The following is a 26,724-nucleotide window of genomic DNA, read 5'->3' as shown; positions in this document are numbered from 1 at the left end:
TTATTTGTTCTGCCACTCTGGACTATATTCCCTTTCATCTCTGCCAGTCTATAATGTATTTACCCTTTTCAAAATGTGTTTAAATTTATCTCACAGAGTCCTTCTATTAACTACTATATCCATCTGTATTCAACTCCCTACTCCATACTTATAAATATGTTTGTTTCTACTGAATATGTATTTGATTTTATAGAAATGTTCCCCTAAAATGAGAATTGATATGATTGAAATTAATTATAGTAAGGATCTAAATCAAGGCTTTGATGAGGAAGAAAGGGGAGTGGGGGAAAGAAAAGTTATATCCAGGAGTTACCAGTAAGAAAGAATCAAGAGTTAATGTGGGGGGCACCTGGGTGGCACAGCAGTTAAGCGCCTGCCTTCAGCTCAGGGCGTGATCCCGGTGTTCTGGGATCGAGCCCCACATCAGGCTCCTCTGCTATGAGCGTGCTTCTTCCTCTCCCACTCCCCCTGCTTGTGTTCCCTCTCTCGCTGGCTGTCTCTATCTCTGTTAAATAAATAAATAAAATCTTTAAAAAAAAAAAAAAGAGTTAATGTGGGGTGCCTGGCTGGCTCAGTTGGTAGAGCCTGCGACTCTTAATCTCTGGGATTATGAGTTTGAGCCCCATGTTAGGTGTAAACATTACTTAAAAAATAAAATCTTTATGGGGCATCTGGGTGGCTCAATTGGTTAAGCGTCTGCCTTCAGCTCAGGTCATGATTCCAGGATCCTGGGATCCAGTCCCACATCGGGCTCCCTGCTCAGCGGGGAGCCTGCTTCTCCCTCTCCCTCAATCTGCCTCTCTCTCTTGTGCTCTCTCTGTCAAATAAATAAAATCTTTAAAAGAAAGAAAGAAAGAGAAAAATAATCAATTAACATGGGGTGCCTGGCTCAGTCAGTAAAGTGTGTGACTCTTGATCTTGGGGTCATGAGTTTCAGCCCCACATTGGGTGTAGAGATTACTTAAAAATAAATAAATAAACTTAAAAAAGTTAAGAGTTTTGAGTCACTGTGTAGATAAAAGTGACTTAGAGACGGGACGCCTGGGTGGCTCAGTCGGTTAAGCATCTGCCTTCAGCTCAAGTCATGATCCCAGGATCCTGGGATAAAGTCCCACATTGGGCTCCTTGCTCAGCAGGGAACCTGCTTCTCACCCTGCTTGTGCACGCTGCTCGCCCCCCCCCCGCCCACAAATGAATAAAAGCTTTAAAAAAAATGACTTAGACACTAGAGATTTCTGAGAGCAATACAGAGTTTGAAGGGAGAGAAAGATACATGTCTTAATGCCATTTAAATCTTTGGATTTCTACTATATATCTCTTTGTTGGATAGGTTTATAATCAGTAGTAGAGATACTTACCTAGAAAGGATTAGTAAACTTTACAGAGCTAAAATCACATTGGCTATAAGATTTGATTAAAGAAATTAGAATAAAGCCAAAAAAAAAACTATCTGACTACTCAATATCAAACAACAGTGTGTCTTACCTTTTCTAAAGCAGGTCTTAGGAATTCCTCTGCGAAATATGACTTTAGTTTGATGTTTTTATGCTATAGATTCTCATGGACATCACAATGGAAACCCTGGAACTTCAAAACAGAACCCTTCCAATCCTCTTCAGCGTTTAATTCCAGGCTCGAACTTGGAGAATGTACCCAGAATTCAAGCAGATATACTAAAGCAGGCCACCAAGGATAGAGTCGGTGATTTCCATAAGTTGAAGCAAAGTAAGAATCAGTTGTGAATAGTTATGCTGAAAATATTTAAATATAATATGTTTACAAGGCTCAATTAAGGTCTTCATTATCACAATCTCTAATGAATATGAAGTTATATGATGTAGAAAGTATGATGGTAAAATTAAAAGGAAAGCAAGTTTTAAATGGATAGAGATACTTTAAGGAAGACTTTAAAAAGCTCATGTTTTCCATTATTAAATAATAAACTTCAGGTGAGTTGATTTTTTTAAAAATGCTGTTAGTTCTTACAACTATAAATTTTTTTGAGAAGTGAGAAAATATATGTTTTGTTAGGCTAATGAATGAAAACTTTGCTTAGGAGGAGAAGATAAATAGTTTTGAAAAATGGATTCTGGGAGATATACAGACTTGGAGAGACTGCCATAGTAGAAGGCTCAATGCTACTTCCTTTTCTATTTCCTCCAGGTGCAATTTGCTTCATTTAGGTGTTAGGGGAGAAGGGAAAGAAATTGAACAAATAAAGTTTCACTGCTTAATTGTTTCAGAGGTATCAATTTTGATAAGTGGACAATAGCTATTAATCTGCATAACTCTTTAATTGGCAGGTTCTTAGGAAGTATAAGAAAAGATTCTGGTAGTAGAATTTGGACAGGACATATTTCTTAGGTCAGTTCCCTTAAACTATACTTTTCACTACTTCTGCTTTACAAGGCTTTTTCCCTTCAACTTCTGAACAGACAAAATGTCTAAAAGCTGCAGTTTGCCTTTGTTTGCTTTTTATGATGGCTTCTATGGCAACAGCTGTTCAGAGCAGTGTTTAGGCAGTTCTTGGTGCACAGGTTCCTTGTACAGTGAGGACTGCACAATGTGACATTTTTAAATCTATTCAGCATATTTTTATTGGTCTTTTGACAGTTGTTCATATTTCTTCATCTATGTGAATGTATACTGTGCATACATTAAATAACTTTCCTTCCTTGATATTTTAAAGTGTATCCATGTATGTTGACTGAATGAAGTATCATCTGAAAAACATTTTTAAAAAAATTTATTCGTTTATGTTATTTTTCCACACATGGCGGGGGTAGAGAGAATGAGCAGGGGGAGGGGCAGAGGAAGAAGCAGACTCCCTGCTGAGCAGGGAGCCCAATGCAGGACTCCAACCCAAGACCCTGGGATCATGACCTGAGCCAAAGGCTGATGCTTAACTGACTGAGCCACCCAGGCGCCCTGAAAAGCATTTTTTAAAAACAAATGTGGCTGATTTTTTGGTAAGTAATATCTACATCCAGTGTGGGGCTCAAACTCAGAACCCCGAAATCAAGAGTTTCATGCTTTTCTGACTGAGCCAGCCAGGTGCCCCTAATGTTTAAATACAATGAGGGGCACCTGGGTGGCTCAGTTAGTTAAGTATCCGAGTATTGATTTCTGCTCGGGTCATGGTCTCAGGGTCATGGGATCGAGGCAGTCTGGCGGGTGTCTGCTTCTCTCTTTCTCCCTCTGAAATAAATAAATCTTTTTAAAAAAATATAGTGAAAAATGTTTCTCTAAGTCTTGTTGAGGAATTGGCCTGAAAACTTTTATCTCAACAGAAGGAGGTAGTAAGGGCAAAACAAAATATCTTAATTCAGTATCTTAATTCATTTAAGACTTTCTTCTAAACCTGTAGTTTATCCTGAAAAACTTTTTATTGTTGCCATATCTGTATTTTTTTTTTTTTTTACTGATCTTTGGGTAAAGAATGTGATTGGAAAATAATTGCCAGGAAATTATTTTTCTCTACAACTTATTTAAAAGAGCCTGTTGAGTTTTAAACTCTTACTCTAAATTCTTTTCACTGTATATATAGAGTTGAAATCAATGGGAGCACTGTTCTGTGATTTACATTAGCATTATCTTTACATACATTTTAACCTATCAAATAGTTATACAGTTGTCATATTAAATAGATATATACATATGCACACATATATTGACACATGCATATATTCCATTGTGCTTAAGCAATAATAAAAGTTCATTTAGCTCAACTCTTTTATTGATTATTTAAATTATTTCATATTTTCTTATGTTAGTTGTCATGGTTATGAATATCTTATTTTCAAATTATTTCCTGCTTCTCCTACTTTGAGTGTGTTCCTTTAAAAGTAGTCCCCAAACTGAAATTTCTAGATCAAAGTACCTGACAAGCTTTATAGTTCAGTTGCATATTGTCAGATTGTTCTCTAGAGAAGTTTCACAATGTCACTGGAGATTTTAAACTTACTTATTTCCCTATGGCCTGTCCACATTTTGCTCTTTAACTCTTTTATAAGGCATTTAGAATGTAATGATTCCCTAAAGATGTTTTAATAAGCATTTACTTTCTGGTAGCCTCTCCATTTTTATGTGAGGAATTTTACTGTAATTATTTCTTGGTATATAATCTGGACATCAGTTTTGACCACTTAGCCTGATAACTTTGGATATTGATCCTATATCTTTGTGTCAAATCTTTGTAAGTAATTCAGATAGTAACCTTTTATAAATTACCTTTACCACAGTTTTAGTCTTCATTGCCTTTCCTAATATGAGACTTTACTTAAGAATTTTTAAAATTAAAAATAATTTTTAAACTGTGGCAAAAATGCACATGAAATTTGCCTAAGTGTACAATTTGTGGAATTTAGTACATTCATGATGTTGGGCAATCATCACAACTGTCTAGTTCCAGAACATTTTCATCACCCCAAAAGAAAACCCTGTATCCATTAAGCAGTCACTCCCAGTTCTCTCCTACCCACAGTTCCTGGCAAAGAGTAATCTGCTTTCTGACTTGATGGATTCACCTATTCTGAATCTTTCATATAAATGGAATCACAATATGTGACCTTTTGTGTCTGGCTACTTTTACTTAGCATGATGCTTTTGAGGTTCAGCCTGTTATAGCATGTGTGAGTACTTTATTTTTTATGGCTAAGTTATATTTAGTTGTATGAATACATTTTGTTTATCCATTTATCTGAATTTGAATTGTTTCCACTTTTTGGCTGTTATGAATAGTGCTGTATAAGCATTCATTTGCAAGTTTTTGTTGAACACTTGTTTTCGATTCTTTCAAGTATATACCTAGATATGGAATTGCTGGGCTATATGGTAATCCAATTTTAGCTTTATAAAGGAACTGCCAAACTCCACAATGGTTGTACCATTTTACAGTCCTCCCAGCAGTGTATGACAGTTATTTCTCCACATCCTTGCCAACACTAAGTACTTCCTGGGGTTTTTTGTTTAATTTTTCACTGTTGCCATCCCAGTGGGTGTGGAGTGGTATCTCGTTGTGATTTTTGTTTATTTATTTATTTATTTATTCATTCATTCATTCATTTGTTTAAAGATTTTATTTTGGGGGCACCTGGGTGGCTCAGTTGTTAAGTGTCTGCCTTCGGCTCAAGTCATGATCCCAGGGTCATGGGATCAAGCCCTGCATGGGGCTCCCTGCTCAGCAGGAAGCCTGCTTCTCCCTATCCCACTCCCTTTGCTTGTGTTCCCTTTCTCACTGTCTCTCTGTCTGTCAAATAAATAAATAAAATCTTAAAAAAAAAAAGATTTTATTTTTAAGTAATCTCTACATCCAACATGGGGCTCGAACTTACAACACTGAGATCAAGAGTCTGAGGCTCCACTGTGATTTTCATTTGCATATCCTAATGACTAAGGACATTGAGCATCTTTTCATGTACTCATTGGTCATTTGTATAATTCTCTTTGGAGAAATGTCTATTCAAGTCCTTTGCCCATTTTTAAATTGGGTTTGTTTGTCTTTGTTGTTGAGTTTTGAGCATTCTTTTATCTATTCTGGGTACTAGACCCTCATCAAATATGTGATTTACAATTATTTTTGCCCATTCAATGGATGGTCTTTTCACTCTTTGATAGTGTCCTTTGATGCACAAAGTTTTTAATTTTGATGAAGTCCAATTTATCCCTTGTTTTGTTGTTCATGCTTTTGGTATCATAACTAAGAAGCCTTTGCCTAATCAAAGCTTATGAAGATTTCCCCCATGTTTTCTTCCAAAAGCTTTATAATTTTGCCCCTTTTATGCAAGTTTTGATCTATTATATTATTTTTATCTAAGTTTTATATATGATATGAGGTAAGAATCCAGCTTCATTCTTCTATATGCAGGTATTAGTTGTCCCTTACTATTTGCTGAAGAGACTCTTCTTTCTCCATTGAACAGTTGAGGCATCCTTGTTGAAAATTAATTGTATGAGTTTATTCTGGACTCTCAGTTCTGTTCCCCAGATGCCACTACCACACTGTTTTATAACTTCGTGGTAAGTTTTGAAATCAGGAAGTATGAGTCCTCCAACTTTGTTCTTTATAAAATTATTTTGATGATTTGGGATCTCTTACAATTCCATATGACTCTTAGGATCTGCTCTTCTACTACTAAAAAGGCAGTTGGTTTTTTTTTTTTTAATTAAGTTAAGTTCTCTACCCAATGTGGGACTTGAACTCATGACCCTAGATCAAGAGTCACATGCTCTACTGACTGAGCCAGCCAAGTGCTCCAAGGCAGTTGTTAAATCTGTGGATTACATTGAGGAATATTGTCATCTGAACAATAGTAAGTTTCCAGTACATCAAAATGGGTGTCTTTCCATTTATTCAGAGTGTCTTTAATTTCTTTCAGCAATGTTTTTATAGTTTTCAGTGTACAAGTCTTGTGCTTCCTTGGTTAAATTTATTTTTAAGCATTTTATTCTTTTTGATGTTATTGTAAATTTAATTCTTAATTTCCTTTTCAAATTGTTTGTTGCTAATGCACAGAAATATGACTTTTTTTCTTGGCTTTTGAGGTTTTAATTTTTATGCAAATCTAAAAATATGTAATATTTGATTTCATCTTAAAAATTTAGAATGTGTTATTATGTTTTCATTATTGTAGCAATAATAGCTATGGATCAGTCTTTTTATATATATTATATGTAATGTAACTATGTCTTATACATCAGCATATATAAACGTGTGTGTATATATATATATATATATCTATATAGATATATATACAAATTCAATACTTTGAATATGATTCAAAATTTCTGTGCCTATTTTACATCAACTGCATTTTTTTTTTTAACATTTTGACCTCCTTTACCCATTTTTCCCATCCCTACCTCCACCTCTGGCCACTACCAATATGCCCACTGTATCTATAAGTTTGGGCTTTTTCTTTTTAAAAAATGTACAAGAGAAATCATATGATATTTGTCTTTCTCTGTCTGACTTATTTCACTTAATGTAATGCCCTCAGGGTCCATCCATATTGTCCCAAATAACAAGCTTTTTTATGGCTGAATAATATTCCATAGGATATATATACACTACACAACTTATTTATCCATTTATCCATTGGTGGGCATTTAGATTGTTTCCATCTCTCTCGCTTTTTAAAAAAGGTTTTATTTATTTGAGAGAGAAGGCGGGCATGTGCGTGAGTGGGTGGTGGGGGAGGAGCAGAGGGACAAGCAGATTCAGCACTGAGCGTGGAACCCAACATGGGGCTCAGTCTCACAACCCTGAGATCATGACCTGAGCTGAAATCAAGAGCTGGACACTAACGCACTGAGCCACCCAGGCACCCCTCCATCTCGAGTATTGTAAATAATGCTGTAGTGAACGTGGGGTGCATATATCTTTTTAAATTCGTGTTTTTGTTTTCTTTAGATAAATACCCAAAGTGAAATTGCTGGATTGTATGATAGTTCTAGTTTTAATTTTTTGAGGAACTTTCATACTATTTTCCATGGTGGCTGTACCAATTTACATTTCTACCAACAGTGCACAAAGGTTCCCCTTTCTCCACATTTCTCCAGTTATGGCTGATTTTTGTTTGTTGATTTTATATCCTGCAACTTAGCTGAATTTGATCCATTAGGTTTTTATTTGTATATATTCAGGTATATCCATCTTGACTCTTATGAGAACCTTCATTTCTTTTAATCATCTGTTCTTGATCTGGGCATAAATTTGCTCTCTCAGTCCAGGTTGTTGTCTGTGCTTCTGACCAACTGATGGTAGATGGGAGGTTCCAATGACCCCTTCCTTGATCTTGATTAATTTGCCACAGTGGCTCACAGAACTCAGAGAAACATTTTATTTCCTAGATTACATGCTTATTATGAAAGGATAGAACTCTGGAATAGCCAGACAGAAGAGATGTATTGGAAGGTATGAGGAGACAGTGTGGAGTTTGGCTCTTCTCACTTAGGAAATTCCAAATGTTTTAGGAGCTCTCTGCCAGAAAAGGGATGAAGACCAAATATATATTTTTTATCATAAATCAGAATATCACATATGAGTTTGAAAACTGCTTTATACTAATTTGAACTTAGAAATTTTTAAAAATCTAATTTTTCTCTGTTCTTCCAGAATAATACCACTATTAGTTTATCAAGTTCTATAAGTAGTCTTCAGTAACCTTAACTGTAGGGGTGCGCAGGTGGCTCAGTCAGTTAAGCATCCGACCCTTGATTTGGGCTCAGGTCATGATCTCCGGGTTGTGAAATCTAGCCCAGGTAGGGGCTCCGTGCTGGGCATGGAGTCTCCTTGGGATTTTCTCTCTCCCTCTCCCTCTGCCTCTCCCACCCGTCTCCCTCTCTGAAAAGAAAGAAAAAAAAAGAAAAAAGAAACCATAGCGTATATTGACTTAAATCTACAGATTAAGTTGGGTAGTAGTATATTATTTACTATCTTTAGTCTTTACATCTAAGGCTCCATTTATTCATGCTTCATTGTAGTCTTAAGCTTTTCTTTGAATAAATATCTGACTTCCCAAGTTAAATTGATATCCAAATATTTAACTGTTTTTTTCTCATTATTTAAAAATGGGACTGTTTTTCATTGTATTTTCAAGTTGTACATCACTATTATGTAGGTTATAATTTACTTTTTGGTATTTCTCATTTCTTGTACCTTTAAATTGCTCATTCATATGTCCAATAAATTCTTCCTGTAAGGATTTTGAAAGATACATTATCATGTTAATTGTGAAAGTGATTTTATTAAATATTTTTCAGAGAGTAAACACTATTTAGTCATAAAGGGAAGTAATTTTTTAAGTGTAGTTTTGCCTTATATTTTCTTTCTTTTTTCTTCTTCTTCTTTTTTTTTTACCTTATAACTTTCTTGTTTGGTTTTATTCTTCTCAAAATCATATTTGCCTAAGAAGTTTCGAAATAATAGAAGAATTATTTGAAATAAACTTTTAAGATACAAGGAACCTGTAGAGATGACTTAGTGCCCTACCGTACAGAGTACAGGCCGGTGGACGAGCAGCATCCATATCACCTGCGATTGTTAGGATTTCAGGCCCTACCCTAGACCTTATTTATATTTACATTAAAGTTTGAGACTCTTCCTAATGTGAATCCCTCACTTCACAGAAAAGAAAAATTAGGTCCAGAAAGTTTAATTTGCTTAAGGTAAATAGGGGAACAACCAGGACTATCATCTAGGTCCCTTATCTTCAGGTTCACTGCTTTTCCACTGTATCACACCACCTCCTCTACTTTTGAAGTTTTGGAATTTAATATTTACTTTTCTCATTCTTTTTTTTTTTTTTTTAGATTTTATTTATTTATTTGACAGAGAGAGAGAGACAGCCAGCGAGAGAGGGAACACAAGCAGGGAGAGTGGGAGAGGAAGAAGTAGGCTCCCAGCGGAGCAGGGAGCCTGATGCGGGCCTCAATCCCAGAACCCTGGGATCACGCCCTGAGCCGAAGGCAGACGCTTAATGACTGAGCCACCCAGGCGCCCCTCTCGTTCTATTTCTAAGAAGTTCCTAATCATAGTTTAAAACCATGCTCTGCTGTCACCTGTTTGGTAAAGTCCTTCTTCATATCATTACTAATCTTGACTGTATCAGTTACTCCTTTCTCATACTTTTTCAATCTGTTGAATATACTTTCGTTACTGTATATGCCACACTATTCTGTAATAAACTGTTGTAGGGGAGGAAAAGTTTTCCTTGACCTTAGGGTTCTGGCCAGGTCTGAAAATTTAAACTGACAAAGACAGATTAACAGGAGGAAAGCATACAAATTTATTTAATGTAAATTTCAATGATTCAGGACACTTCATAAGAAAATGAAGCCCAGAGAAATGATTAAACCTGAGTGTTTTTATGCTAGGTCAGATAAAAAGTGGAAAGTTGTGAAAAGATGTGATAAGACAAAGGGTATGAGGTAAGTTTAGTAAGCTGGGGGAAATGTAGCAAGGGCTATATGTTCAGATTCTTCATGTTGTTGCTCTGTCTTGGATATAAAGATGTTCCTTCCCTCTAGGTACAAGGAGGGTTTTATCACCTGCTTCAGGCGAAGGTCAGAAAGTCCTTCTTCCACATACCATTTCTCAGATTCCTTCAGCTTAAAATATTTAATATGCCAGGGTATTGTATTTGGGAGTAACATGTCCCGAACCCTGTCATTCTCCCATCTGAAACTTCAAGAAATATCATTCCAGAAACTGAGTTGGTAGACTGTCGCATAACCCATTGAACCTGTCTCTGTCCTGAGTATTTCTAGGGAAATAAAAGAAAAACAACAGTTAATGGTTGGGACCAGTTTTTAGCCCAGAAGGCAGTCAGTTAAGATTGTCTAGATGCTGGACTTGAAGCATCTTCAGATGGAATAAGGACAAGGCACTGGAACTATGACAGATTTTCCTGGTTTACACTTCGAATGTCTCTGGCAATGTCATTGGTGATCTGCTGAATTTTTTTTTTCTTTTTAAAGATTTTTATTTGTTAGCAAGAGAGAGCACATAAGCAGGGAGAGTAGCAGGCAGAGGGAGAAAAGAGCTTAGCAAGGAGCCTGATGTGGGACTTGATCCCAGGACCCCAGGATCATTACTTGAGCTGAAGGCAGACACTTAACTGACTGAGCCACCCAGGTGTCCCGATCTGGTGAATATTCTCAGTGACTCACATAGAAAGGCACAAAATTTGTCCATACATGAGCTGTTGTGGTGATTTCTCTGAAGTTTACATCAAATTGTCCAGCTTCAGTTTGCAGGGCTTTGGGAAAAGGACAGTTTTAATTTTTAGTAATTCAAAGTCAAAGTGTGGGAAAAAATTGGAAACTTTAATTTGAAGAGTTGTAGCTAGATAGTGGGGGAAACTAGAAGGATTCAAGAGGCAGTCTGGTTAACAAGTAGGTAACAAAATCCTTTTTTTTTTTTAAGATTCTATTTATGTATTTATTTATTTGAGAGGGAGAGCGTGAACAAGCATGAGCAGGGGGTGGGTCAGAGGGATAGGGACAAGTGGATTCCCGGCCAAGCAGGGGGCCCAACGCAGGGCACCATCCCAGGACTCTGGGATCATGACCGGAGCTGAAGTCAGACGTTTAACCAACTGAGCCACCCAGGTGCCCTAGTAGGTAACAAAATCTTAAAGACAATGAATAGGACTAGAATTTAATACCCACAAGGGTGTGCTATAGTTTTTTGTTGAAGCATCATTTTTCTCTCTGTAGTTACCACTATTGCTATCAAAGACAATCAAAGTAAGACTAATTTGTTTGCAGAATAAGGCTAGTCTCATTAAAGTTGGTCTGATAAGTGCAGCAAGAATAGTGATTGCCCACATAGGTCTTTTGAGTTTGTTTGCTGGAACTTTTCATAAGGAATCTCAGATTCGAATTTTAAAGGCTTCTAGAGGTTGGAAGCCAAGCCAGGGAAAACCCAATAAATATTGACTCCTTATAGTCAACCTTAGGTTTGAAAAGCTGGTCATACTGGATTTTATGCATCATTCTCAAGTATGACATTTAGTCAGATCCTTGGTAATATAGCTAAAGTTTCCGAAATGTGTCCTAATACCAGGAGAACAGATTCTTACTGAACTTACCCAAATAACTATATTGCATGAAAATAAGGTGACTCAGAGTTTCTGAAATCTCTAGGGATCACGTAGGGAGAAATAGAAATTGTTTCATCTTTATTCACAAAGGTATATTTTATCAAATTGCTTTAAGTTATAGATTGCTTAAGAGAAAAGAGAAAAACGTTTCCTTAAATCTGAAAAACAAAACCAGCAATGTTGGATAGTGTGTCCTGAATCCTGTAACTGTTCATTTACCCACCTTCTGTACTAAAGTGTAACTTCTTGAGGGCAGGAACTGTGTCTTACTCTTTTTTATTTTCCCAGGCTTCAGGTACATAGTAAGCATTTGTTAAATACTTGTTAAACATACTGTGTCAGTTTGGGAATTTTTTATTTCTGTAGATAGTGACACAATCAAATTGAAAACCTGGTCATAAATTATATCAACATATAGTTGTGAGAATGTCCAATACTTGTAATTTCTTTATTCTAAAATTCTTATTCCTAAAACTTTTGTAGTCACTCTTTTTTAAATTGTAGTTTATCAGTTGTTTAAATTTTTCTATTTTTCAAAAACCCAACTACTAATTTTGTCACTGTTTAATTTTTTTTAAAGATTTATTTATTTATTTTAGAGAAAGAGAGCAAGAGCACGGGGTGAGGGGCGCAGAGGAAGAGGGAGAGAGAGACTCTTAAGCAGACTCCCCACGGAGTGCAGAGGTAGGGCTCCGAAGCAGGGCTCAGTCCCATGACCCTGATACCATGACCTGAGCCAAAATTAAGAGTCAGATGCTCAACTGACTGAGCCACCCAGGTGTCCCTGCCACTGTTTAATTTCTAATCTGTCTTATACTTATTTTATTCTTTGCTACTTGTGACTTGCCACTTTATTATTTTTTTAAGTTTTTAGGTTTTTAAACTTTTAATTTTTAGTTTTAGATACTTAAATCTTTACATTTCTTTTTCTTACTAATATATTCATTTAAACTAACTTTTGTTGAATGCCTGTTAGGGAGAACCTTATACATTTTTTTTTTAAGATTTTATTTATTTATTTGACAGAGAGACAGCCAGCCAGAGAGGGAACACGAGCAGGGGGAGTGGGAGAGGAAGAAGCAGGCTACCAGCCGAGGAGCCTGATGCGGGGCTCGAACCCAGAACGCTGGGGTCACGCCCTGAGCCATAGGCAGACACTTAACAACTGCGCCACCCAGGCGCCCCAGAACCTTATACATTTATAGCTATAATTTTTCCTGACTAGATATAGGAGGAACAATCTTAGATTTTTTTTTTTTTAAGATTTTATTTTTTATTTATGGGACAGAGAGAGACAGCCAGCGAGAGAGGGAACACAAGCAGGGGGAGTGGGAGAGGAAGAAGCAGGCTCATAGCTGAAGAGCCTGATGTGGGGCTCGATCCCATAACGCCGGGGTCACGCCCTGAGCCGAAGGCAGAGGCTTAACCACTGTGCCACCCAGGCGCCCCGACAATCTTAGATTTTATACAGTAATCACCACAAATTTTTTGGCAGTTTTAAATTTAGTATTTTTTTTTTGTCTTTTAGGTTAGCATATCATATTTTTCTTGCTATATTTTTATAAATTTAATTTTGTATTGCCACATCATGTGAAAATGGCTAGATAATTTGTTGGCCTGTTTTATTGTATTTGGAAGATCTATTTGAGTTGGTTTAATTTAAAATGTAGAATGTAGGCGATAAAATGTATTTAGGGGATATTCCAAACTATCCTGGAGGCATACTTCAAGGAGGGAATCAGACATCCTCCAAAGTAGTTGAAACTGAAAATTCATGTCCATGTTGCTGCCTACCTGTTTGCCAGTAGGAGGGACATACCCTCCAAAGTAGTTGAAACTGAAAATTCATGTCCATGTTGCTGCCTACCTGTTTGCCAGTAGGAGGGACATACCCTGTATATTTAGATGCCTTGAATAAAGAAAACCATTCTTTTCAAATGTCAGCATCCTAAAAGTCACAAAGACAGTTACTCAAAACAGTAGGCAGTGATCAGGCTGCCTCTTCTATGGGTTTTTTCTATATAGCTTGCTTCAGGGTAAGTAGCCACAGGAGTTCATTCATTTAACCAAGGTTAATGATTCTCCTGAACAACACTGGAGAGACAAGCTAGAGTACCAGAGAGTATATGATTTATATATATAGAGAGATTTTTATTTTTTTTTAATTTTTTTTATCTTTTTTTTTTTTTTAAGATTTTATTTATTTATTTGACAGAGCCAGCCAGCGAGAGAGGGAACATAAGCAGGGGGAGTGGGAGAGGAAAAAGCAGGCTCCCAGCAGAGGAGCCTGATGTGGGGCTCGATCCCAGAGCACCGGGATCACACCCTGAGCTGAAGGCAGACGCTTAACGACTGTGCCACCCAGGCGCCCCAAGAGAGATTTTTAAAAGTAATTTTCAGCCTCTGATCAAAATGGTTTAGTGAGCTCACCTTTGACATATCCACTCTGCTCACACATGGTGATAGACAAAAATATAAAAAAGAGAACTATCAGTAACTTACTGATAATCTAAAACAATGCTAACATTTCTGTGGTCAAGAAACAAAAATACTAGATGATGAAAGGAACTGAATGATTGGACCTTTGATGCTCAGGTCTGGAATTGTAGGTTTCCAGGAATTTGGCTCTTAAAAGCAACAAGAATAAAATAGGAGCCACACTTACTGCTTAAAGCCAAGACCTGGTTATTGCCCCATCTCACTTGGCACAGGAAGCGGAAAATAAAGCTATTGCTGGCTGCTATCAAGGACCACACAGTTGAGCAACCTGAAGGCTTATGGAGATAGGAACTTGGGGATGCAATCTTATAATCATGCTGCATTGGTGATACCACACCACCATTGATTTTATACTGAATTTGTGCTATCCCCAGTAACATCGTGGAATAGAAACTCAAATGTGATTATAAATCTCATTCTAGACTGGGGAACTGGGTGAAAACATCTTTAACATTACTAGATAATATGGGTTGACATAGAGAGGGAAAAAGAGAGAAAACGTAAACAAATACCCCACCTACATGGAAAATTAGTCAGCAAACCAAAACTCCAAAATGAAAAATATTAATGCTAAGGGACATAGCCACCATATCAACAATTGAAATGTGAAAACAATTTTATCTAACAGTCTGCTAAAAACTAAATATGTTTAAGGATGCTCAAAGAGGTAAATGAAGAGATAACTTGCTCAAAAAAAGAAGAAATTAAGAAACAGGCAGAGATAAAGCAAAAACAGATAAATATAAAAACCAATTTTATGGGTTTAAAAAAAATTTTTTTTTTAAATTTTTTTAAAGATTTTATTTATTCAACAGAGATAGAGACAGCCAGGGAGAGAGGGAACACAAGCAGGGGGAGTGGGAGAGGAAGAAGCAGGCTCATAGCGGAAGAGCCTAATGTGGGGCTCGATCCCGTAATGCCGGGATCACGCCCTGAGCCGAAGGCAGACGCTTAACCGCTGTGCCACCCAGGCGCCCCTAAAAATTTTTTTAATAATAATTTTTTATTATATTATGTTAGTCACCATACAGTACATCCTTAGTTTTTGATGTAATGTTCCATGATTCATTATTTGTGTATAACACCCAGTGCACCATGCAATACGTGTCCTCCTTAATACCCATCACCGGCCTATCCCAATCCCCCACCCCCTTCCCTCTGAAGCCCTCAGTTTGTTTCCCAGAGTTCATAGTCTCTCATGGTTCATTCCCCTTTCTGTTTACCCCCCTTCATTCTTCCCTTCCTTCTCCTACTGATCTTGCTATTTCTTATGTTCCATAAATGAGTGAAACCATATAATTGTCTTTCTCTGCTTGACTTATTTCACTTAGCATAATCTCCTCCAGTCCTGTCCATGTTGCTGCAAATGTTGTGTAATCGTTTTTTCTGAGGGCTGAGTAATATTCCATTGTATATATGGACCACATCTTCTTAATCCAGTCATCTGTTGAAGGGCATCTCAGCTCCTTCCACAATTTAGCTGTTGTGGACAATGCTGCTATGAACATTGGGGTGCATGTTAAAAGTATAATCACTGAAATAAAAATCAGTCTATGAGATCTAGACCATGAAAATAATTGACTTAAGTGATTTGGAAGCTGTTGTACCAAGAGATATTTACTAGGAGTGTAACACAGAATGGCAAAGAGATATAGAGACAAATATATATCATATGTATATATGACAGAGATGTTAAGACAGAAAATATATGTATGTCTGATAAGAGTTTTAGGTAGAGAATGGAGGAAATGGTAGATAATCAATACTTGAAAATAATTTTGAAGAATTTGAAGAGCTCAGAATTTTCTGCAGTTGAATAAGGACATGCATGCGTTCTCAGCTCAAATGTGCCTGCTGAGTGTCAAGTAGGATAATGAAGAAAATCTTTGCTTTTAGGCATAGTAGGAAAACTTCAGAGTATCTAAAAATCAAGGAAAAAATCTTAAATGATACCAGAAGATATAGATTATTTCCAAGGAATGACAATTATATTGACAGTAGACTTCATAAAGCAAATCAAATGACAAAAGATAATGGAATAATATCTTCAGTGTGATGAGTGGAAAATAACTACCAATGTAGAATGTTACACCAGCTAATGAGGACAATGAGGATAAAATGAGGACATACTCAGTTACACAAGACTGAGTTTACATTTCATAAACGCACTCAATAAAGGATAAAGGTTATTTTTCAGTAAAAAGAAAATTGAAGAGGGCTAGTAATAGCTACAAAAAATGGGAACTCAAACTGATCAAACCTATTGATTAATTTATTGACTCAAAACTATTTTTGTGTTAAGAAAACAGCAAATAATAATAAAAGAGAAGGTATTCAAGAATAAAGTGAAAAGGTCCATGTCCTGTTCAGAAAGAGGATAGAAGTACTGAATACTTAGTAATTTTGTTTAAAAAATGTATAAATTATGTATGTTTAAAAAGTAAGGATTGGGGTACCTGGCTGGTGTGGTTGGTAAAGCGTGTGACTCTTGATCTCAGGGTCATGTGTTTGAGCCCCAGGTTGGGCATGGAGCCTACCTAAAAAATAACTAAATAAAAAATAAAAACTTAAAAATTAACGGTAATCACTTAAAAAATAGAAATACAATGTACCACTTCCATATAACAGTGGATAGAAGAGGAAAAGGAGGTAATTTTGAAAAAAAGAAGAAAATTTAAAGAAGAGAATCTAAACAGTAGAATCAAATAAGGTCAAATATTACAAAAACCATGATAAATATAAACAGATTAAATTTATCAAAAGAGATCATAAAAGGATACCAAAGCAGAATCCAGCTGTAAAACGTTTACAACTAAATCTTAAACACATACACACAGAAAATGTGAAAATAAAAGGACTGTAAAAGATATTTCTCACGTCTTGGTATATACCCCAAAGAACTGAAAAAAGGGAACTTGAGCAGATATTTGTACACCCATATTCATAACAGCATTATTCACAATAGCCAAAAGGTGAAGCAACCCAAGTGTTCATTGCCAAATGAATGGATAAACCAAATGTGGTGTATAGGTACAAAGGAATACTACTCAACCTAAGAAAGGAAGAAAATTCTGATACATGCTACAACATGGATGAACCTTGAAGACATTATGCTAGGTGAAATAAGACAGTTACAAAAGGACAAATACTGTTACTATTCTACTTATTTGAGGCACCTAGAGTAATCAAATATATAGAAACAGAAAGAGTGGTATGTACTAGGCCCTGGGTCGGGGAGGGGATATTACTCTTTAATGAATATGGAGTTTTCAGTTGGGGAAGATGAAAAAAGTTCTGGACATGAATAGTAGTGGTTTTTGCACAGCGATGTTAATGTATTTAATGCCATTGAGCTGTACACTTAAAAATGGTTAAGATGATAAGTTTTATGTATGTTTTACCATAATTTAAATAAAGATATTCCTTAGTGAATACTAAAGAAAGTTGATGTAAAGTATTAACAAATGACAAAACAGATTTTAAGGAAAAGAGAAAAAGGTTACTCCATAATGACAAGAGGAACAACTGTAAAGATTTGTTTATTTATTTTGAGAGAGAGAAAGAGCACTAACAATGGGGAAGAGGGGAGGGGCTAAGGGAGAGGGAGAAGCAGACTCCTTGCTGAGCAGGGAGCCCAACTCTGGGCTTGATCCCAGGACCCTGGGATCATGACCTAAGCCAAAGGTGGACGATTAACCAACTGAGCTACCCAGGCACCCCTGTTTTAGAAAAGATTTTATTTATTTTAGAGAGAGAGGGAGTGGGGGAGTGGAGCAGAGGGAGAGGAAGAAGCAGGCTCCCCGCTGAATGCAGATTTCCTACTCAGGGCTTGATCCCAAGACCCCAAGATCATGATCTGAATGGAAAACAAGAGTCAGAGGCTTAATCCACTGAGCCACCCAGGTGCCCCAGACCCCTATGTTTAGTAGTGAGACTTTTTAAAATATATGTGGAACAATTACAGAAATTGACTAGATCCTAGGTCACAAAGAGTCTTGATAAATTTTAGGCAATTTATATCATGAATAATATCTTAAAACCCCTACATTATAAACTTAAAAATGTCAGTCATCAAGAACTTTTTTTGGAGGGGAGAATTAATAATCAGCATTTAAAAATTTACAGAACTGAACAATAATATAGTACCACACATATCAAAATGTGAGAAATACATTTGAAGTAATATTTATGGCTTAATTTATGGCCTTGAAAGCAGTAGGAAAAAAAAAATCCTAAAAATTAAATGAGTTGAGGCATGCCTGGGTGGCTGAGTTGGTTAAGCCTCTGAATCTTGGTTTCTGCTCAGGTCATGATCACACAGTTGTGGGATCAAGGCCTGAGTCCGGCTCTGTGCTCAGTGCAGTCTGCTTCAGATTCTCTCTCCCTCTCCCTCTTTCTCTCTCTCTCTCTCTCTCTCAGAGAGTCATTGAATTTTAAAAAATTCAGTGAGTCGAATTCAAAATAGTAATAGTAGTAGTAGTGTTTGAAGTAGTTGTACTATAACTACTACTGATGATGATGATACTAATATAATAATAGCTAACATTGGAGTGGTTAGTATGTGCCCGTTTTTGTTCTAGAGGTATTTGTATATATAAACTCATAACAAATCAGTGTGTAGATATTATTCCCATTTTATAGACTGGAAACAGACACAAAGAAGTTTCATAATGCTTTCAAGATTACTTAGCCAGTAAATAGCTAAGTCAGGGTTAGAACCCCAAAAATCTACCTCATAGAAAGGAGAAAAAAGACAGCAGAGGAGACGGAAAGAATGCAGAAGAGAGGGAAAAAAATAGGTAAGAGGAATCATAAGTGACGTGGAAAATATTCTAGAATAACTAGGAGCAAAACCAAAAATAAGCTAGGTAAACCTCTAATAGTACTAATGAAAAAAAAATAGAAAAGATAAAATGAGTAATATTCAGAACAACGGAAGGTAGGGGCACCTGGCTGGCTAGGTCAGAGGAGTGTGCAGCTTGATCTCAGGGTTATGAGTTCAAGCCCCATGTTGGGTGTAGAAATTACTTAAAATCTTAAAAAAACAAAAAAAACCCAGAGGGTATACGTTAAATCTTCAAATCACAAGAAAATTTTATTTAAAACTTTGACAATAAATTTGAAAACTTAGATCAAATGGGTAATATTCTTGAAAATTAGTTACCAAAATTGGCTCAAGACAATTTGAAAACCTGAATAAACCAATAACAATGAAGTAAATTGAATAGGTAATCAAGTCTCACCACACCCCAAAAGAGACACTAATACAACTAAAAAGAGAGTTTAGCTAGATAACTAAATTCAGGATCACTATATGAAATCAGTAATGAAATTAATAAAATTGAAAATTGGTTCTTTGAAAAGACTAGTGAAAATAGGACCTTTAGCACAGATCAAGACAGAAAGAGATGGCACAAATTATCAATATCAGAAATGAAAAAGAGCATCCATATCAGCCCTATGAATAACATTAGAGGATATTAATGAGATATTATGAATTACTACCAAAACATTGGAAAATGTAGAAGTGGATAGTATCCCAGAAAAACACCTGTGTATAAAACTGACACAAGACGATATGGAAAATCTGAATAGTTCCATGTTTATTTAAGATATTGCATCGGGGGGGTTGCCTGGGTGGTTCGTTTGGTTAAGTGTCCAACACTTGATTTCAGGCTCAGGTCATGAACTCGGGGTCGTGAGATCCACCTGGGGCTCCACACCCTGCATTGGGCTCTGTGCTCAGTGGGAATCTGCTTGTCCTCCTCCCTCCCCTTTGCCTCCCCCCCCCGCCCTGTTCTTGCACACTCACACTCTCTAAAATAAATAAATAAAATCTTTTAAAAAAATAGATACTGAATCTGTAATTTAAAACCGTCCCTTAATGAAATTTTCATGCCCAAATGGTTTCATTGGTGAATTCTTCCAAACCTTTAAAGTGAGAAATAAAACCAATCTAACACGAACTTTTTCAGAGAATTGAAAATGAGATCACACCTCCCAACTCATTTTATGAGCCCAGCATAAGTTGGATGGCAGAACTAAGTATTTTATGAAAAAGGAAAATTACAGGACAATTCCTGCCAACATAGTACATCTAAAAATACTGAATAAAATATTAGCGTATCAGATCCAGGGATAGATAAAAATGATATACATGATGACCATACTGGATTTATTCTCAAAATGTAAGGCTATTTAATATTTGAAAAGCAGTCTATGTAATTTGCCATATTAACAAAATATATGAGACAAATCGAATAGGTGCATCTCAATACATGCAAAGCATTTGAAGAAATTCAACATGCATTCATGATAAACAACAAACTCTAAGCAAACTAGGACTAGTTAGTAATTTCCTTAATCTGATGAAGAGTATCTACAAAAACCTTATAACAAACATCACTTAACGGTGAACTATCAAAAATTTTCCCTTTGAAATCATGAAGACTAAGATAACCTCTATCATCACTTCTTTTCAACTTTTCACTGTAGGTCCTAGTCAATGATATAAAGTGCGAAAAAAATAAACAGTATAGAGATTGAAAAGGAAGAAATAAAACTGATAAAATTGATATTATTTGCAGGTATAATTTTATATGTGAAAAAGTCAAAGCAATCTACAAACTATTAAATAAGTATTAAATAAGCATTTGCAAAGTTATTAGAAGGCTATTATAAGAAATTAATTGTATATGTCAGCAAAAAACATATAAAGTGAAAAATTTTTTTAAAGATTTTATTTATTTATGTGACAGAGAGACAGCCAGCGAGAGAGGGAACACAGCAGGGGAGAGGGAGAGGAAGAAGCAGGCTCCCAGCCGAGGAGCCCGATGTGGGACTCGATCCCGGAACGCCAGTATCATGCCCTGAGCCGAAGGCAGATGCTTAACGACTGCGCTACCCAGGCGCCCCTAAAGTGAAATTTTTAAAAAGAAGCTATTTTTTTTTAAAGATTTTTGTTTTAGGTAATCTCTATACACAACATGCGGTCTGAACGCACAACTCCAAGATCAAGAGTTGCATGCTTCACAGCCAGGCATCCCAAAAAACTATTTTTAATCACATAAAATACATCAGATTCTTGAAAAAAATCTAACAAAATATTCACAAGAACTTCTATAAACTACAAAACATTATTGACAGAAATTAGATGATATATAAATAAATCCATGTTGATAGATTGGCCCAGTGTTTTAAAGATGTCAGTTCTTCTGTGATTGATCTAGAATTCCAGTGCTAGATCTAGGATTCCCCTTCGTTATTCCAGCAGCATTTTTTTCTTTTTGGTGGAAATTGGGTGGAATTTGGTGAAATGTGATGGAGATAAAGTGATTCTGAAATATGTATGGTAATGCAAAAGACTAAGACTAGCCAAGGCAATCTATAGGAAGAATAAAACTTAGTGACTTCTACGATCAGACATCAAGATTTATAAAACTATTATTGATGAGGTAATTAAGACAATATGGTATTGGCACAAGAATAGACAGATGGGCCAGTGGAACAGATTGAAGAATGAAGAAATTAACCACACATGTATAGTCACTTGATTTATGACAACATTGATAATATAATGCAATGGGGATACCCAGGTGGCTCAGTCAGTTAAGCGTCTGCCTTGGGCTCAGGTTATGATTCTTGCTGAGCAAGGAGCCTGCTTCTCCCTCTGCCTCTGTCCCTCCCCCTGCTTGTGCTCTCTCTCTGTCAAAATAAATAAATGAAATCTTTCTAAAAAGTTTAAAAAAATATAATGCAATGGGGGAAAGGATAGTTTTTTCAATAAATAGTACTGGGTCAATTGGATAGCCAAATGGGAAAATATTAACCTTGGCTCTCCTACCTCCACAATATACAGAATTAAATTCAAGATAGATTGCAGAGCTTTTTCGCAATGGGTTTGCCGCCAGAACACAGGTGTCGTGAAAACCACTGCTAAACCTAAACCAAAATGGTAAAGGAAAAGACTCACATCAACATCGTCATCATTGGACATGTAGATTCAGACAAGTCTACCACTACTGGTCATCTGATCTACAAGTGTGGTGGGATCAACAAAACAACTATCAAAAAACTTGAAAAGGAGGCTGCCGAGATGGGAAAGGGCTCCTTCAAGTATGCCTGGGTCTTGGATAAACTGAAAGCTGAACGTGAACATGGTACTAAAATTGATATCTGCTGTGGAAATTCAAGACCAGCAAGTATTATGTGACCATCATTAATGCCCCAGGACACAGAGACTTTATCAAAAACATGATTACAGGCACATCTCAGGCTGACTGTGCTGTCCTGCTTGTTGCTGCTGTGTTGGCGAATCTGAAGCAGGTATCTCCAAGAATGGGTAGACCCGTGAGCATGCCCTTCTGGCTTACACACTGGGTGTAAAACAACTTACTGTTGGTGTTAACAAAATGGATCCCACTGAGCCACCCTGCAGCCAGAAGAGACATGAGGAATTCGTTAAGGAAGTCAGCACCTACATTAAGAAAATTGGCTACAACCCCGACACAGTAGCATTTGTGCCAATTTCTGGTTGGAATGGTGACAACGTGCTGGAGCCAAGTGCTAACATGCCTTGGTTCAAGGGATGGAAAGTCACCCATAAAGATGGGAATGCCAGTGGAACCACACTGCTTGAAGCTCTGGATTGCATTCTGCCACCAACTCGTCCAACTGACAAACCCTTGCATCTGCCTCTCCAGGATGTCTACAAAATTGGAGGTATTGGTACGGTGCCTGTGGGCCGAGTGGAGACTGGTGTTCTTAAACCTGGCATGGTGGTCACCTTTGTTCCAGCCAGTGTAACAACTGAAGTAAAGTCTGTTGAAATGTACCATGAAGCCTTCAGTGAGGCTTTTCCTGGGGACAGTGTGGGCTTCAAAGAACCTATCTGTTAGAGATGTTTGTCATGGCAGTGTGTCTGGTGACACCAAAAATGACCCATCAGTGGAATCAGCTGGCTTCACGACGCAGGTGATTATCCTGAACCATCCAGGCAAAATCAGTGCTGGATATGCGCCTGTGCTGGATTGTCACACAGCTCCACATTGCTTGCAAGTTTGCTGACCTGAAGGAGAAGGTAGATCTTCGTTCTGGAAAAAAAGCTGAAGATCGTCCCAAGTTCTTGAAATCTGGTGATGCTGCCATTGTTGATATGGTTCCGGGCAAGCCTATGTGTGTTGAGAGCTTCTCTGACTATCCTCCTCTGGGCCGTTTTGCTGTTCATGACATGGGACAGATGGTTGCTGTGGGTGTCATCAAAGCACTGGACAAGAAGGCAGCTGGAGCTGGCAAGGTCACCAAGTCTGCCCAGAAAGCTCAGAAGGCTAAATGATATTATCCCCAATACCTGCCACCCCAGTCTTATCAGTGGTGGAAGAACGGTCTCAGAACTGTTTGTGTCAATTGGCCATTTAAATTTAATAGTAAGACTGGTTAATGATAGTGCATCGTAAGACCTTCAGAAGGAAAGGAGAATGTTTTGTGGACCATTTGTTTTTGTGTGTGTGTGGCAGTTTTAAGTTATTAGTTTTTAAAATCAGTACTTTTTAATGGAAGCAACTTGACCAACAATCTGTCATAGAATTTTGAGACCTATTAAAACAAAAGTTTAATGAGAAAAAGAAAAAAGATTGCAGACTTAAAATTTAAAGCTAATAAAACCTCTAGAAGAAAACAAAATGGTATCTTCATGACATGGAGTAGACAAATATTTCTTAAACCAGATTAATCTCTCCTCCCCCCAAAAAGCTAACCGTGAATTTAAAAAATGATACATTGGACTTGATTAAAATTAAGAAATTTTGTTAATCAGAAAATGAATCTTAAGAGTGAAAAGATGCACATACCCTACAACTTAGTACCTAATATGTACTTATAAACACTTTCAGAAGTATTAAAAGAGCTGTACAAGAGCATTCGTTATTACATTGAAAATTGGAAATGAATGTTCATCAGTATGAGAATGGATAAATCATTGTGTATGTACCATACAAATAAAATGGAATTATATATAGGAGTTCATATGAATGAGCAAAGCCCCATTTATTAACATGGATAAATCTCAAAAGCATAATGAGAGAATAAAGCAAGTTGCAAAACAGATACATTATGCTATGTTGGAAGTCCCAAGATCACCCTCAGGTTTGATGATTCACTAGAAGGGCTCACAGGACACAGAAGAGTTATACTCACAGTTATGGTTTAGTACAGTGAAAGGACAGAGATTAGAACCAGCAAATGGAAAAGGCTCATGGGGCCAGACCCAGGAGAAAGCAGATGCAAGCTTCTGGGTGTCCCCTCTGAGTGGAATTGCATGGAGATTTGTTTAATCCTCCAAGTGAACATGTGTGACAATATGTGTGAAGTGTTGCCAGCTCAGGAAACTCGCTCCTTGGGGTCCAGAGTTTTTATTGGGGGTCAGTCATATAGTGCCCACATGTCATGTGATACCCTCATGACTGAGCTCAGTTCTTCACACTCTAGCCCTCCTACCCTCCACCTGGCAAAAACAAATATACACCATAAATTGCTTTTTAGGGTAAACATATCTAATCATACTGGTATAGCATGGCCCAAAGCCTCAGGCATACAAAAGTACTTATCAGGCAGAACATTCCTTAGGCTCAGAAGTTATCTTCCGGGGCGCCTGGGTGGCACAGCGGTTAAGCGTCTGCCTTCGGCTCAGGGCGTGATCCCAGCGTTACGGGATCGAGCCCCACATCAGGCTCCTCTGCTATGAGCCTGCTTCTTCCTCTCCCACTCCCCCTGCTTGTGTTCCCTCTCTCGCTGGCTGTCTCTATCTCTGTCAAATAAATAAATAAAATCTTTAAAAAAAAAAAAAAAGAAGTTATCTTCCACCTTCCAGCCAACTACCAGTCCTGAAGACAAACTTTCCTTTGGAATGTATGAGGTTGGAGCAAACAGGGCATGCCAAGTTAACTCTTTCCTGCCCATATGCCATGTATTTAAAGTTTATAGGCTTGTGAATCAATACTATTTATTAATGAATACATAAGGTTTCGTGGGGATGTTTAACACCCAGTTTAAGATAGAGGCTATCTTTGGGGTAGGAGGAGAATGCTAGGGAGAGGTCCTGGGGAACTTTATGCATCTGTAATGTTTTCTTTATTAAAAGTTCTAAAACAAATATGACAAAAAAATTTGAAATTCTGGATGATGGAAACATGGATGTTATATTCTCCACACTTCTTTGTATATCTGAAGATATTTAGTAATAAAAAAATAGAAAAATCTGTCAAACTTTTGTAAAGTATGGATCATAGTGCTATTTTATAAAGAAAAATTTAAAATAAAAAAAAGAAAAAAAATTTTGTAAGGGCGCCTGCCTGGCTTAGTTGGCAGAACATGGGACTCTTGATCTCTGAGTCATGAGTTCAAGCCCTATGTTGGGTGGAGAGCTTACTTTAAAAAAAAAGAAAAGAAAAACAATTTTTCGGGGTACCTGGGTGGCTCAGTGGGATAAGCGTCTGCCTTTGGCTCAGGTCATGATCCCAGAGTCCTGGGATCGAGTCCCACATCAGGCTGCTGAGCTCCCTCCCCACTGCTTGTGCTTTCTTTCTGTCTCAAATTACTAAAATCTTAAACTATTAAGAATATTTGAGGGGCGCCTGGGTGGCAGAGCGATTAAGCGTCTGCCTTCGGCTCAGGGCGTGATCCCGGCGTTATGGGATCGAGCCCCACGTCAGGCTCCTCTGCTGTGAGCCTGCTTCTTCCTCTCCCACTCCCCCTGCTTGTGTTCCCTCTCTCGCTGGCTGTCTCTATCTCTGTCAAGTGAATAAATGAAATCTTTAAAAAAAAAAAAAAAAGAATATTTGAATACTGAAGTTGAAAATGGAGTGTCCAACTATTTAATGTACATAAGATTGATGTACTTGTCATAAATATGTGATATGTGCCTGGTATTACTTACTCAAAAATTAGCAAGTTACTTCCTGCCTCAGGCCCCTTTATTTTATGCTGGTTCTAAGACTAGTCCAGTAGGTTTGGTGGAAGATAAAAACAAAAGGTAAAGGAGAACAGTATTTGACCTTGATGGAAATCAAATTGTGTGTTTCCCTTCTCTTCTTCTCCCTCCCCCTAATAGAATTAGTCTTAAAAAATAACAAAAATGTAGCCTGTGGATAATGTAAAGAAGGGGAAAGAGCAGTTGAACCTCTTTGCATTGGGAATGAGGGTTGGGGAATGATGATGGTCAGGTTGTTCAGATGCTGTTAGACATAATTTCCAGCTACCATGCTTCTTTCATTTCCCTGGGTTCTCTTTACCTTCCGTAAGTCCACAGTCAGTTAACAGATTCCTTCCTGTGCCTACTACATTCAGGTCCTATACCTTGAGATGTAAAATAAGTATGGTCTTTTTGCCCCATAATGTGCCTCATAATAAAATCAAAGTAAACCGTTCAAAAGCCAGTTGGTAGCTTTCCCTATACATTGCTTGGTGGAGAAAGCCTGCAGTAACATTGTCGTCACAATTTGCACACCTCACCCTTCCAGCATTCAAACTCTTTAACTCATGTCTCAACAGATTATAAGTTATCACATGCCATGGACCCTCAGGGATACTTGAAGTAGTCAAAACTGTAGGTGTTAAATTGAAT

At 37.2% G+C, this 26,724-nt stretch overlaps 1 protein-coding gene and 1 pseudogene across 3 annotated transcripts in view; both read left to right on the top strand.

Moving 5' to 3' along the window:
- The window catches only part of GOLM2 (golgi membrane protein 2), a 99,272-nt gene that overhangs the window by 58,766 nt on the left and 13,782 nt on the right, over nt 1–26,724 (top strand). For all 3 annotated transcript variants that reach the window (XM_019801571.2, XM_002913171.4, XM_002913170.4), the window contains one exon: nt 1,555–1,725. In XM_019801571.2, the coding sequence (XP_019657130.1) occupies nt 1,555–1,725 (171 nt within the window). The remainder of the gene's footprint in view (nt 1–1,554; nt 1,726–26,724) is intronic.
- On the top strand, nt 21,849–25,588 carry LOC117802376 (annotated as a pseudogene).

Source organism: Ailuropoda melanoleuca, chromosome 5 (assembly GCF_002007445.2).
Source record: "Ailuropoda melanoleuca isolate Jingjing chromosome 5, ASM200744v2, whole genome shotgun sequence".
In the NCBI taxonomy this organism is placed as follows: Eukaryota; Metazoa; Chordata; class Mammalia; order Carnivora; family Ursidae; genus Ailuropoda; species Ailuropoda melanoleuca.
Note: the sequence above shows the minus strand (reverse complement) of the source record. Positions and strands in the feature narration are given on the sequence as shown.